General features: G+C 36.2%; 1 protein-coding gene and 1 long non-coding RNA gene across 4 annotated transcripts in view; one reads left to right on the forward strand and one right to left on the reverse strand.

Moving 5' to 3' along the window:
- ADGRV1 (adhesion G protein-coupled receptor V1) overlaps window positions 1-12,219 on the reverse strand; it is a 305,664-nt gene that overhangs the window by 284,985 nt on the left and 8,460 nt on the right. The window contains exons 1-2 of one of the 3 annotated variants that reach the window (XM_068175718.1): window positions 8,950-9,116; window positions 6,698-6,859 (exon numbers count right to left, since the gene is read on the reverse strand). The exons of 1 other annotated variant lie outside the window; for it this stretch is intronic. In XM_068175718.1, coding sequence (XP_068031819.1) covers window positions 6,698-6,719 — 22 coding nt within the window. In that variant the 5' untranslated portion in view covers window positions 6,720-6,859; window positions 8,950-9,116. Of the gene's footprint in view, window positions 1-6,697; window positions 6,860-8,949; window positions 9,117-12,219 lie in introns of those variants that run through there. One more of the 3 variants, XM_068175721.1, reaches the window with a different exon arrangement.
- LOC137464407 (uncharacterized) overlaps window positions 1-12,219 on the forward strand; it is a 234,906-nt gene that overhangs the window by 119,179 nt on the left and 103,508 nt on the right. The window lies entirely within an intron of this gene.

Raw genomic sequence — 12,219 nt, forward strand, 5'->3', positions numbered from 1 at the left:
AAAACAGGACACAACAAAACCCAGCATATGGACAGCAGACATTACCCAAGCCTGCTCTGCTAGTTGCTCTTCCTTCTTTGGTTTGGGCTTTTTGTTAAGATGTGGAATAAGGAAGTCTCTCACTCTAATACATATTGGAAAAGAGAGATTTCCAAAGGTGCTATTTTGAAACAATATCCACCTATATCCCCTTTTTGCCTACAATGTGCTTCTAGGTGAATAAAAAATTAGAATTATACTGACTTCGTGCGCTACCCTGCACCATGCTAATAGTTGCAGAGTGTGTCTTAGTTTCCACAAACATTCTTCAGTGTTCCATTCTTCTACAAGTTTTCCTATCTTTCTCTTTACTACAAAGGCATGTCAGACAGCTGACATTCCCCTTCATATTACTAACATAGGAAAGTGCTAACCAATGCACAAATCCAGGCTACTAGGTGCTAAAAATCCCTTGATCAGCTTTCACTATCCTGAAGTTTTTGGTCTCAGTTTCCTACTTCCCTAGTCATTACTGCTGCCTTGACCGAACAGTATCACAGCAAATAAGGTGCTAAAAAGATTTAACTGCATTTGAAATTAATGACACTGATATCAGTCAATTATTTCCCCAACCACTTTCTTTCTAACAGTTGCAGTATTTTTTTTTTAATCTTGTTATCTATTATCATAGGTATTACTGGGAATGGCAAATTTTATGTAACCCGAACATCTTCATATGATAATTTTTGTTCATTCGATCACCCTCTCTTAGAAAAGGCATGCACCCTTCCAAATAAACATCTTATCCTAAGGAAGAAAGTATGCTTAACTTGAATGCCACTATATTTATATTTACTAGTCAGGAAGGTACAACTATCATCACAGCCAGGAACCAATACATAAAGCAGCAAAGGTGAGGCCAAGACAGAGGCATAAGGAGAAATCCAAATCATCTCACCCTGTTATTAGAGGTCACTCAGAGTTAAAAATTGTAGGAAGTCCAGAGTACCCCTTGCAAGGTTTCTGGCAATTTCTTTTCATTTTCTCAGAAGAATTTGTGTGGATCTAAACTGTGTTCTTAATTTTTATATTCTAAAACATATAATCATCACTGAAGAACCAAATGCTATCTCTTATGCCCAGTAATGTTAGAGATTTTCTGAGGTAACCACTTGCTCTAATTCTGAGCAGGGAACAAAGGGCAAAACTCTCATGCAGTTTAGAATCCAGTACTTGCAGCAACAAGCACAGGAAACAAAAATCTTCTACAAAAATTTGCAGCTACCTTATAATTTTCATGTCAAACAGACAACCAGGAAATAATTTTGACTGGCTGTAAGATCTGGATTAATTTACCCACACTACCTCCAGTGCAACAGCTTGGAGCTATTAAGGTTACATTAAATTTAGAACAGAGATCAGAGTCTGGTGTAAATAAACTTTGGCTGAAATCTGCTAATTAACAATTAGCAGAAATGTTAAGAAATACACCAGTAGAGATCTGAATTTGCTTAATGCTGAACCACACTGACTTCATCTGCATAATTTTCAATTTGTCTCACGCAATTGACAAGAATCTATTCATATATAGGTCTAACTACATACTGTGAAAAGCAAGACATTGTTTTTGAACATTCCTACATACAGTAAAAGTTTAAGTAAAAGGTAAATATATCATTTTCAGCTCCACACTGGAAAACATCTTCCACCCAAATAGTTCTAATGAACACAGTAGACATCTTTCACAGACAGAAATTAATCTACCAGGTATTCCAGAACCAGAGCTAGCTTTTTACCTAGGTATTTTGCACCAAGTAACTGTAACTTATACACTGTAAGCACTTATACTTTCTCTCAGACTGGTTTTTGCACCAAAAAGCAAGAGGATTTAAAAAACCCAACAAATCAAAACCCAACAACCAAACTAAATTAAAAGCAAGCAAGCCCCCCACTAAGATGCCTAGCACTCCCAGCTCACACTTGTAGAAGTAACTGCATGATTGGGCAAGCCACAGGATCAGACTCTTAACACATATGGAACCAGAAATCCAGATGATGGTCTGCTGGCTTTACTGCAAATCAGCCATTTATTATACTTCAGTAGAGATCTTAAACTCCACAATAATTTCTATTTGTATCTTTGGAGGTTTCTTGCACGTCCTCCACACTCCGACATAACAAATGTTGAGAACATATGTTGGCAGCTGAGGACAAAACTATCACAGTTTGAAATACCTAGTATCTGCTGTGAATGAAGTTCCATGGCCTGAATGAATAGCATATATCAGAAAAAGAAATCATGGGTTTCTGCAGTACAGTGGTTATTTTTTTCACTCTTAAAACTAAAAATAGAAGCAGTGCTTTATACATAATTTTACTGCAAGAAAACTCACCAAAATGTTAGGGTACATAATGGTAAAATTAAACCTCATGGTAAGGATTAGATGGCATTGTTTCAGGTACACTGACAGAATAGTTGCTATCCACAATGGGTTCTTACAATTTAATATACATATATGAGCCAAACAGAATTTTTAATGTATTCCCTAATTATTACAATAATTGAATCAGCAAGATTTTCTTGAGTTCAAAAAAGCATATAATTTAATACAAAAATTTAAGGCACATATAAAACAAGCTTATTTTCTATAGTAAAATGTATTCACTTTTAATTAGATTGCAACAAATTATGTTGACTTAATTAAAGAGTCTGTGTGTTACAAAGTGCCCCAAAGACTTCTTTCTGTAGAAGTAAAAACACATTGGTGTAATTTATAAAGATGATTAGCATGGGGCCCTCACTCTAACCTATGCTGTGGATTAATCTCTTAAATCTGGGCAATCTGTCTTTAGATAAAACACACAATAAAGTATTTATTTCTCAGAGAAGAGAATTCCTTAAGCAAAATTTATTTGGATCCAAAGCCTTCTTACACTACCTTTATCATGTATTCTGCTGTGCCTGGCTTTCTAAACCTTTTACCCTATGTCACAATTTATTAATCATTATTTAATAATTGGAATAATTCCCTTATTAACTGGGTATTTCTTTTCATTCTTCTAAGGCACCCTGCAATCCCAGACAAGGAAACCTCTTTGTTGATTAGTTATTTCAGACCAGTAACAATAACTATGCTGGAAAGAAAGGTGCTTTGAGAGGATTACACAAAGCTAGTTCTCAACAGCACCAAGGCAAAAGCAGCAAATTACAAACCCACATACTTCATTGCATGTAACCAAACTGGCTGGTTTAAATGCTAATTGCCTTTCAGCAAAGCTAAAGGCAGACAGGGGACCCTGAGCTTCAGAGAATGACAAGCATTTTTTACCCCACTTCTGCACCATTGTCTTGCTGAGAATTCTTCAAAATCTATTCATAAAGGTAGCTCTTTTCCTAGCCTTTAAAAATGTGGGAAATTTCTAAAGCTCTTACCAGTACCACAGATCTGTTGGCCTGCCAAACCCATAACAGATGGCTGAATTAAGATAATGTTAAATCCCTAATGAAGTAAAGCTTGAAGCAATTCAGAGCAGTAACATATTGGACCAGTCAAGGATAAGTGACTGAGAAGTTTCTTTTGCAATCAGAAAATGAGAGTCATAACTGTTTTCTAATTAATGAGCTTATAAAATATTAGATAAACAAAAATATCATGGTATAGGACAAATATATATTGCTGTTACATTCTAGAGAAAATTCTGTCCTGATTAAAAAAATCCACAAACAAAAAAGCTCTAATAAACATGCAAAGCATTTTCTCTGCTGTTTAATTTCGCCAGAAAAATTTAGTCTGTCAAATATGCCTGTTTCAGTAAATACCAGCATACTTATCTTAACTGCAATCTTGGTTTGGATTTACAAATTATTTCAGTACAAGAAACTACAACAACTTTAGTTTTATAGGAAATACTCATAAGCCAATCTATTAAGCATTTTTAAAATATTTTTCATTTTTTCATATTTCAGAATTTGTAGTTTGAAAATTCTATCTGAAAACTGCCTCAAGTTGTCGTACAAAGAGTAAGCTAGATCTTTGAAGTGTTTATTTACACAAGGTATTTCCCAGTGATATTATCCACTGAGAAAATTACTTAAGCAAGTGAGAGCTTGCAGAAATTTGCAAAAACATTTATAATTTAGTATTTTTTTCCTGAATAAAATTGAGAAAAGCATTTAGACACTATGTATTCTGATTTCTAGAGAGGAAGAGAACTATTATATTCATGTGTATATAACAGCTTATATATATATATATATATATATATATATATATATATATGTTATATACAGTTACACATGTATATTAGCTAAACTGTAATTAGCCAGTCTTGTAGAGCTAAAATGCAAGCACAATTTCTACAAATGAGTACAGCTGATCAAGAGGATTACACATGTAAAAATAATTATATATGTGATCATATTTTTAGAAGGTCAAGGCCTAATAGTACATAGGCAAATAATTTCAGCATTTTTTTTTATTTTACAATTGCCTACCTATGTTTTTGTTTTTCTCAGTGAACAACTAAATTGACCTGATGCCAGGAACACCTTGGAAGAGGCTGGTATTATTCAGAAATAAAATTCAGCTAAATTGCATCAGATACCCTATCTCAAATAATAGCAAGAGTCATACATAAATTTTACTGTTACAGTGCTTTCCAAAACACCTGGGACTAAAACACTCCCGAAGTATCTGAAACAAATTTTAAATTTCCCTTTCTTCGGAGTGTGATGCAAGAACATATTTTTCAAATTTTTCAATGAAACATTCTAAAATAAAAGTTCTGTTAAGCTTAGAGACTACTTTTAAAACCATGCTTATTAAATATCCCCTCATTGTTAATATTTCACAATTCTGAACAGCAAGGTTAGCTGTGTAACAATGTCAAAAGTGGTTTATAGACCATAAATATTTTTCTCAGTAATTGCTGTAAATCATTGCTGCCCAATGAATGAGATCCTCACAGACCTCTGTAGTGGTACTCTTCTTTAGTGTTACACAACCAAAGGAATATGTTTTCATAGCTTTTCCAATACTTTATTTTCAGTCATCATATTTACATTCTAATTAAAATATTCATGTAAACATGTGTAGATTTAAGCACTGTTTTTTAATGGAATTCAAAAGAAAATAAAAACATATTGAAGATAACAAGCTTAAATAACAAAATTTCATGGATAGTAGAGATTTTAATACAGGCTATGATTTAGACCCAGCTCCGAAAACTTCTTTCAAATAAAGCTTACAACAATTTCTCAGGGAAGAACTGCCCAGTAGATTTGAATGCATGAAGCTCAATCTCATTCACTAGCACCAACAATTTGAAACTCATTCAGCATTGTTTTTCAACCTTAAAAATACTGATAGCACAAATAAACTGCCCAGCAGTAGTCTTCACAAAAATAGATAATATTTATTCCCATCAATTTTCATGTGTTCAGGACACAGAGCACACTAACAATCTAAGAAGCATGTGCTCCCATTATTAGTTTTAATTAATTTTCTCTGATGTAAATTTAATAAACATCATTGATTTCTTAATCTAAAGTTATTAAAACACAAAATTATATTAGAAAACTGCTAAAGCAAAAAACTGTGCTTTAGAAATCTATAAAAACATAAATACCAGTAACAATCACAAATTAGAAAATGTATACCCTTGAAATATTGCTCTTATATAATCAAATATTTGCCAGTTTCAATTCTAAGCCCATTATGCCAAAATTATTTGATTTCCTCAGAAATTTGGTTCTTTTCAGTCTTTCCACACAGAAACCCTGAAATCTGCTTAGTAGGAGAAGCTTATTCTAGGCTTAAGGGCCAGATAAACTAAATATATCACATTCTATCTTCAGTTCTTAAGCTGTCCTCATGGCAGAGTCCCAAAATATTTAATACTTAACTGAAAGATCTATTCTAGAAAACAAGTATAAAGTACTATCAAGAAAAAAAACAAACAAACAAACAAAAAAAACCAAACAAAACACTTTTGGCTTCTATATAATGAATAGGATTTTTTTAAATCACATGTTATTTCACATCTGCACTATAAAGTGCTTACAGACTCATTAAAGAACAATGATTTTTGGCAAGCAGTTCCATATACATTTAATCTTAACCTTATCTGGATTAGTAAAAGTGAATTATGCAATGTTTTACATAGAATCAACACATCAAAAACAAGAAGCAAAAGAAGTATTTCTAATTATAATCAGTTACATGTCATATTGTAATTATTAATGTTTAAAACTCATTCCTTATTAGACAATGATTTGAAAAATTCTTACTTTCAACTCACTCTCCTTTAAAATACACAGTGCATAGGCAGCTCCTCCCCTTCTATTTTCACCTAGGTTAAACTGCTAAAGTTTTATTCTTTTTTGAGAGTCAAAAATTGTTGGCTTCAGACTGAGCTGCATCCTGATAGAATCCCCTGAGAACAGAATTTTCCATTGGAAAGACTAATGTCTCCAGCTGCCCGGCTTTGCAGAGCAGAAAGAGAAGCTGCTGGAACAACAGAAACCTTAGCAGACTGTCACCCTGCAGCAGCCCCTCATGGATGAGCGACAGGCTCAGTGTCTCCGCTGCTAAACCCCGTCCCTGTCGCAACAGGTGCTGCCTTGCAGAACGTCGGGCTGGACAGGGAACATCTCTGCAGCTGATACAGGATGCTTACAAAGCAACTACTGCCTCAGAGAGGGAGAAAATAAACGTACCTGGACCCTGGGACCTGAACATCCGCGTCTTCCGGACTCCGCCAGCTGCCTGCACACCCCCTCTTACTCACGTATTATGCATTTTGTCTCCTACTCCTCCCTCTGTTCTGCGCAGCGCCCAGCACTCTCCTCCCTCTCCTGACTGCTGCTGCCTTCCCACTGCTGTGGAGATAAAAGGGGGTGGGATGGAAGAAGACAAAATTTTTTCAAAGCCCAGCAATTGTAGCTGCACTGCCGTAGCTGAGATAGAGCCAGCCCCTCCCGCCAGCACCTTGGCAGGTCTTCCACTCAGCTTGGGCTGCACTGCTGTATTACTCTGCACAGCAAAACTGACAGATTTTATTATTGGATTATGACAGATTTTGGATTCAAGATCTCAGTGGCACCCGAACATGCAGCTCATCTTAATTCACAGCTACTCAGTGCTCAGGGTAGACTCAGATCTTGTCAGTGTTGGCCCCCAAACTCACAAATTCTCCCACCTAATAGCAAATAAGTATCTTTTTTTTTTTTTTTTAAATCCAGTAAAGGAGAGAAGGAATATATAGAGCACAGACGTATCCAGGCAAAACCAAGACAGAATCTAGTGTACTCTATGCCTCCTGATATCATTAGCCTAGTCACTACATCAATCTGTACTGAGTTATGATAATTTGGGAATAATATAAACAAACATGGAAAGGCAAAGTAGATGCTAGAGAATGGTGAAAGGTTAGAAAAATTACTTAGTAAAAGGCATTTTACTAAAAACATTTTGCTTATAAAAAATGATGCTTTAAAGTAGAAGCATTCCATCTAACAAGCCATCTAGCCTAGTGTAGACTCATAGCAGGATAGGATGAACTGCCTCTAAGAGGTGGTTATTTCCGTCCTCTAACAAAATAGAGATAGTTACCTCAGACTACTACCTAGCTTTGTTAGGTAAGAAGAATCTCTCTATTTACTCTGTATACAGCTACAGAGAAAATCAATGTTGATAAATAAAAATTTGCAGTATAACCGATAAAGGCATGGACAACCTAATATGCATATGGAAAAGTAGACATCAATAATCAGAGCAAACTCCAGTTCTTGAGAGTTGAGGAAATATTGGGATGATTCACCAAACATTATAAAAATTCTCTTTTTAAAAAAAACTCAAGTGTATTTTTTTCTTCTAAACAGCTATGCTGAACTATGCTGTACTTGTAAAAGGAATTCAGGTTGTTCTCTTTGATAATCTGTTTTATATGTTCAATCACATCTTGCACTAGTTCACCTTGGTTTATATCTGACCATATATTTTGATCAATACTTTATTATGCATATTCCTCATGTACATAATGTACCAGCACCAAAATGAAAAAAAAAATCTTACCAAAAAAAAAAAAAGGCAAGAAGAATTCCTTCAAAAGCCAATGCCAATATTATTAGTGCAGAATTTTCCACCAGGCAGAACCTGAAAGATAAGTAGCATGTTTTTCAACACTGTACTGTTATTATATTTCAGTTTTAAAATCTAGATACCATATTGTTTTTGCTCTCAGGATCAACTGGCCAAAAGGATACTAGAGGTATAAGATTATTTTTATCTTTTATTCTACAAAGTTGTTTCAGATTATATAACTTACCTTATGTTTTCCTCTTTTCATCCATTTCTGTACAAAGCTCACCTCCCACCAGCTATCAGAGAGCCTGCCTTATCAGTCATTAATTCTCAATTACAGAAGGCCTGAGCATATTAAACATTACTAATTACTGAGCTAGAAAACTAAGGATGAATGAGAACCCAGAATTGGGCTCAGTAATTCACACAGTTATTCTCATAGGCTCTTTCCACAAAACTGCATTCAGACTCAAAATGACTGTACCTTTTGCTGTGCCCGCTGACTCAACATGTGGTACTCCATGTTTTCTCTCTAACCCTGAGGATTTCCTAGTTACTTTTTCTCATTTTCATCATACCATTCCAGAGATCTGTGCTTCCTTTTGTTATACATGGGGATGACAGAGATACTATAGGATTTTGTCAGTGATAGTCCTCAAGCAGCTGGAAGGATGATGGCGATTGACATCAGATGCTCCACATACACTTTTAATAACTCTGCATGCAGCCCACACTGCACTCCCAACCCTTACAAATGTCAGAGACAGACAATCAGGACTTGTATTGGACCTACAATAGATCTGGCATTGCACAGAATTATGCCTCCAGGTCAGCCTTAGCTTCTCTTTTCAATAAAAGCAATAAATAGGGTGCATTAAGTACACACCTCACTTCTTTGTTTGTGTGGATACACTTTGTTCTGAAATCATTAAAACTCCGTAAGCAAAAAATGGCTCTGCTGCAAGTAAACCAATACTGAAAGCACCAGAAACAATAGACTCCAATTTGTTTGTTTGTTTTGAAACCTTGCCTTTTCCCTTCATTGGCATCATCTGAAAGGAAAGACCACAGAAGAGAGAGTTAGAAACAAATCCCTGAGAAAGAATACATGACTTAAAGGAGCAAGAAGAAAAAAACACTCTGTTATATCAGTGCCATTTGGTTTTCAGTAAGAGGTACTGAAATTTTAATCTAAATAAATATAAGAAACCAAATATAAAAGCTATAATAATTTTTTTATTCATAAATGCCACTAAAATTAACCTGTGTTTTCACCTGCAACATCCAAGCTTCAGAATTCTGTGCTAAGAACCTATATGGATGCCAGTACCAAAGAGATTAAAAAAAATTTGGAATTTTGGTCCTGCACAGGTTCAGCTACTCAGAACAAGGAACAAGAAGCACGTGCATAGGTCTTTCATAGATCAATGCTTAATTATGATATAACAGACAAGTTATTTTTACCTCTTATTTATAAATCAAGCTTTCCAATAGGATGCACTTCAAAAATACATAATATCCAGCAGGTATAGGCAGATACTGAAGCTGATCTTGCTTCTTCACCGAACAATCACAAGACAGAAAATTTTCCTCCAAGAAATTCACTTGGTCTTGGTAGCCAGCTGTTAATTGTTTTTGTTTTTTAAGTGGATTTTCTTAGAATGGTGATCCATGGTGCTGAGTGTTTTTGCAAGACAGACCATGCTAGAGATGGCAACAAACACCAATATCCTTCCCTGTGCATGTGCAGCGTGTGCAGTTATAGCTCAATTTTTCATTCTGATTTGTTTGTTTTTTTGACATCTAGGTTTCATTTCCCTTTCTCTTTTATTATTTAGTGTGAGTCACACTGGGGACCACATCCAACTGGCAGTATTGAAAGAAACAGCAGCCAGAACTATAGAACATGGCTTTAGTAGCATAGTCTTCAGGAACTATGCTAAGTCAGGCTTCAAAAGAGGGCAGAACTGACCAAGACTTAAACCAAAGAGGTGTGCTCATCTCACAACCTGACTAGTCTTACTAGCAGGCTTCTGACCTACTATCCCATAGCATCTTAGGATCACAGTTGGGCTGTCTCTTCTTCAAAATGTGAAATGAGACTTCTTGCAGTGTTCGGTTTTTCTTTACCCCGGTCCCGGGCAGCAGGGGTGTCTGGCTAGCGCGCTGCTTCTTGGCCAGACTGGGGCCGCCGCATGGGTGTGGAGCTCTAGGGCTGAGCCTCCACGTGGGTCTGCCGTGCTGTAGCCTCACGCTGAGGCGAGACAAAGGGTGAGAGAATGGCGCACTCTGCTCACGTGACTGAGAACTCTTTATTTCCCGCGTGACTGCAGTGGTGGATAATGCAGCTGTTCCCAAGCCTGCCCAGACAAATTGGCACCAGGGCAGAAGGAACAGGGGATTAAACAGGGGGCGGGCTGACAGGGGCGGAAGCCACCCTCACCCAATGGGGACAGAGGACAGGGGAGTGACAAGGAACACGGCATCCTATGGGGACATAACAGGGGTGTGTACAGCGTTCCGGGACAAATGGGATTACAGAGGTGGGGTGATCGATACAGAACTTTCCAAGAGGAAGAAGGGAGTGGTTACAAGATTGACAGGTGAAAGCTCCTATAGCAGACAGCTTGGAGCAAACCATTTTAAGGGGAAAATAGGTGTACATAGAACCTATCTAACATTTGTTAAAACCCCTAAGCAAACCCACCTGGGATACAACAATTTCTGATCACTTTTTGGTTGTTCCACCTGCACTCTCTAGAGACTCCTATCCAGCCACCTAATGCCAGAGAAATGCAAAACCACTGCTGAGTGACACCTGATGCCAGACACTTGCACTGCTCTTTTTCCTGAACTTTACCACATCCTTTTGTTGGGCTGGGAGTGCTTTAATGTCATAATCTTAATTTTACTGCATAGGTTCCTGATAAATAAACAAATACATGCAGGAAATAGAAAACAAAAATAGACAAATGCAAACAAGTCTAATAAACTGAGAAAACTGTATGACAAAATTTGAGTATTACGCTTCTGACTAATGGGTTTATGCCAGACTAGTTCATGTGCAGACATACGCAGGTAAAATCAGATTTTGATCTTCTATTTTTTAGTAATGTCCAGGATTTAAGAAACTGAAAAATGAGAACTTGCAAGCACATCATGCTCTTTTTCAGTGGACAAACATTAATTTGTTTATGTTTCCTATGATCAACTTCATAAAGGTTAACCTTTTTATGGTACAGCTCCTTACTTGTATGCAGATAAAGAGTGCTGATGTTAACATTTTAAAAGAGCTTTTAACATAAAATCTTGAATTATTCCTAGTATTAGGAAAAAGTAAATGGTTCCTAATGTCTGCTAATTAAAGGCTGCTATATTTTAACTCACATTACAGCAGAAACACTACTCATATAATCATAGCTTTTTGATTAATGATCTCTCATTTGACAAGACTTCCACAAAAAGTGACATGGCTCTTTAAAAATGTCAATTTTAATACTAAACTGTACTAAAAATGAACACTTTGTGAGAAAATAACTGCCTTGTTTTAACTCAGTGCATCTTAGATTTGGGTGACCAAGCTCTATCATGCCATTTTGAGACAATTTAGATCATTTTATGTCACTCTAATGATGCAAGAAAAATGTCATCGGTCAAGGGTTGGTTTGGTCTTACAATGTTTACATCGCTCATTTCAAACCACATGCATGCTTACTGGCTTGTGTGCCACATAGAGAAACAGCAAGATGAGAACTTGTCAAGACCTGTCTGCCCACTTCTCTTATGCACTTACTGTTGCTAAATGAAGTTGCAGTCTTTCTTCTTCATGTGTGTTCACCCCTTCATTTGCAGCATGTCAGTGACAATGTACATTCTATCCAGCCAGTAAGTAGTTTTTTCATAAAATATTCATCAAAACACACAACCTCTGAGTATGTCAAGCACTAGACTGTAAATTCAAATAGAATGGTTACCAAAAGAACATTTTTCTGAAGGTAAGACATAATAAAAATATTAAAACTTTTCCATATCTCCTGCATCTAATTTGCTCTTAATTTCAAAGTCCTCAAAAACTATTCAAAAATAAAACCAAGAGGATTCCAGATGCTGCATATAACAACTTGCTTTCTCAACACACAACTAGGCATTCTGTTTC

Source organism: Anomalospiza imberbis, chromosome Z (genome assembly GCF_031753505.1).
Source record: "Anomalospiza imberbis isolate Cuckoo-Finch-1a 21T00152 chromosome Z, ASM3175350v1, whole genome shotgun sequence".
In the NCBI taxonomy this organism is placed as follows: Eukaryota; Metazoa; Chordata; class Aves; order Passeriformes; family Viduidae; genus Anomalospiza; species Anomalospiza imberbis.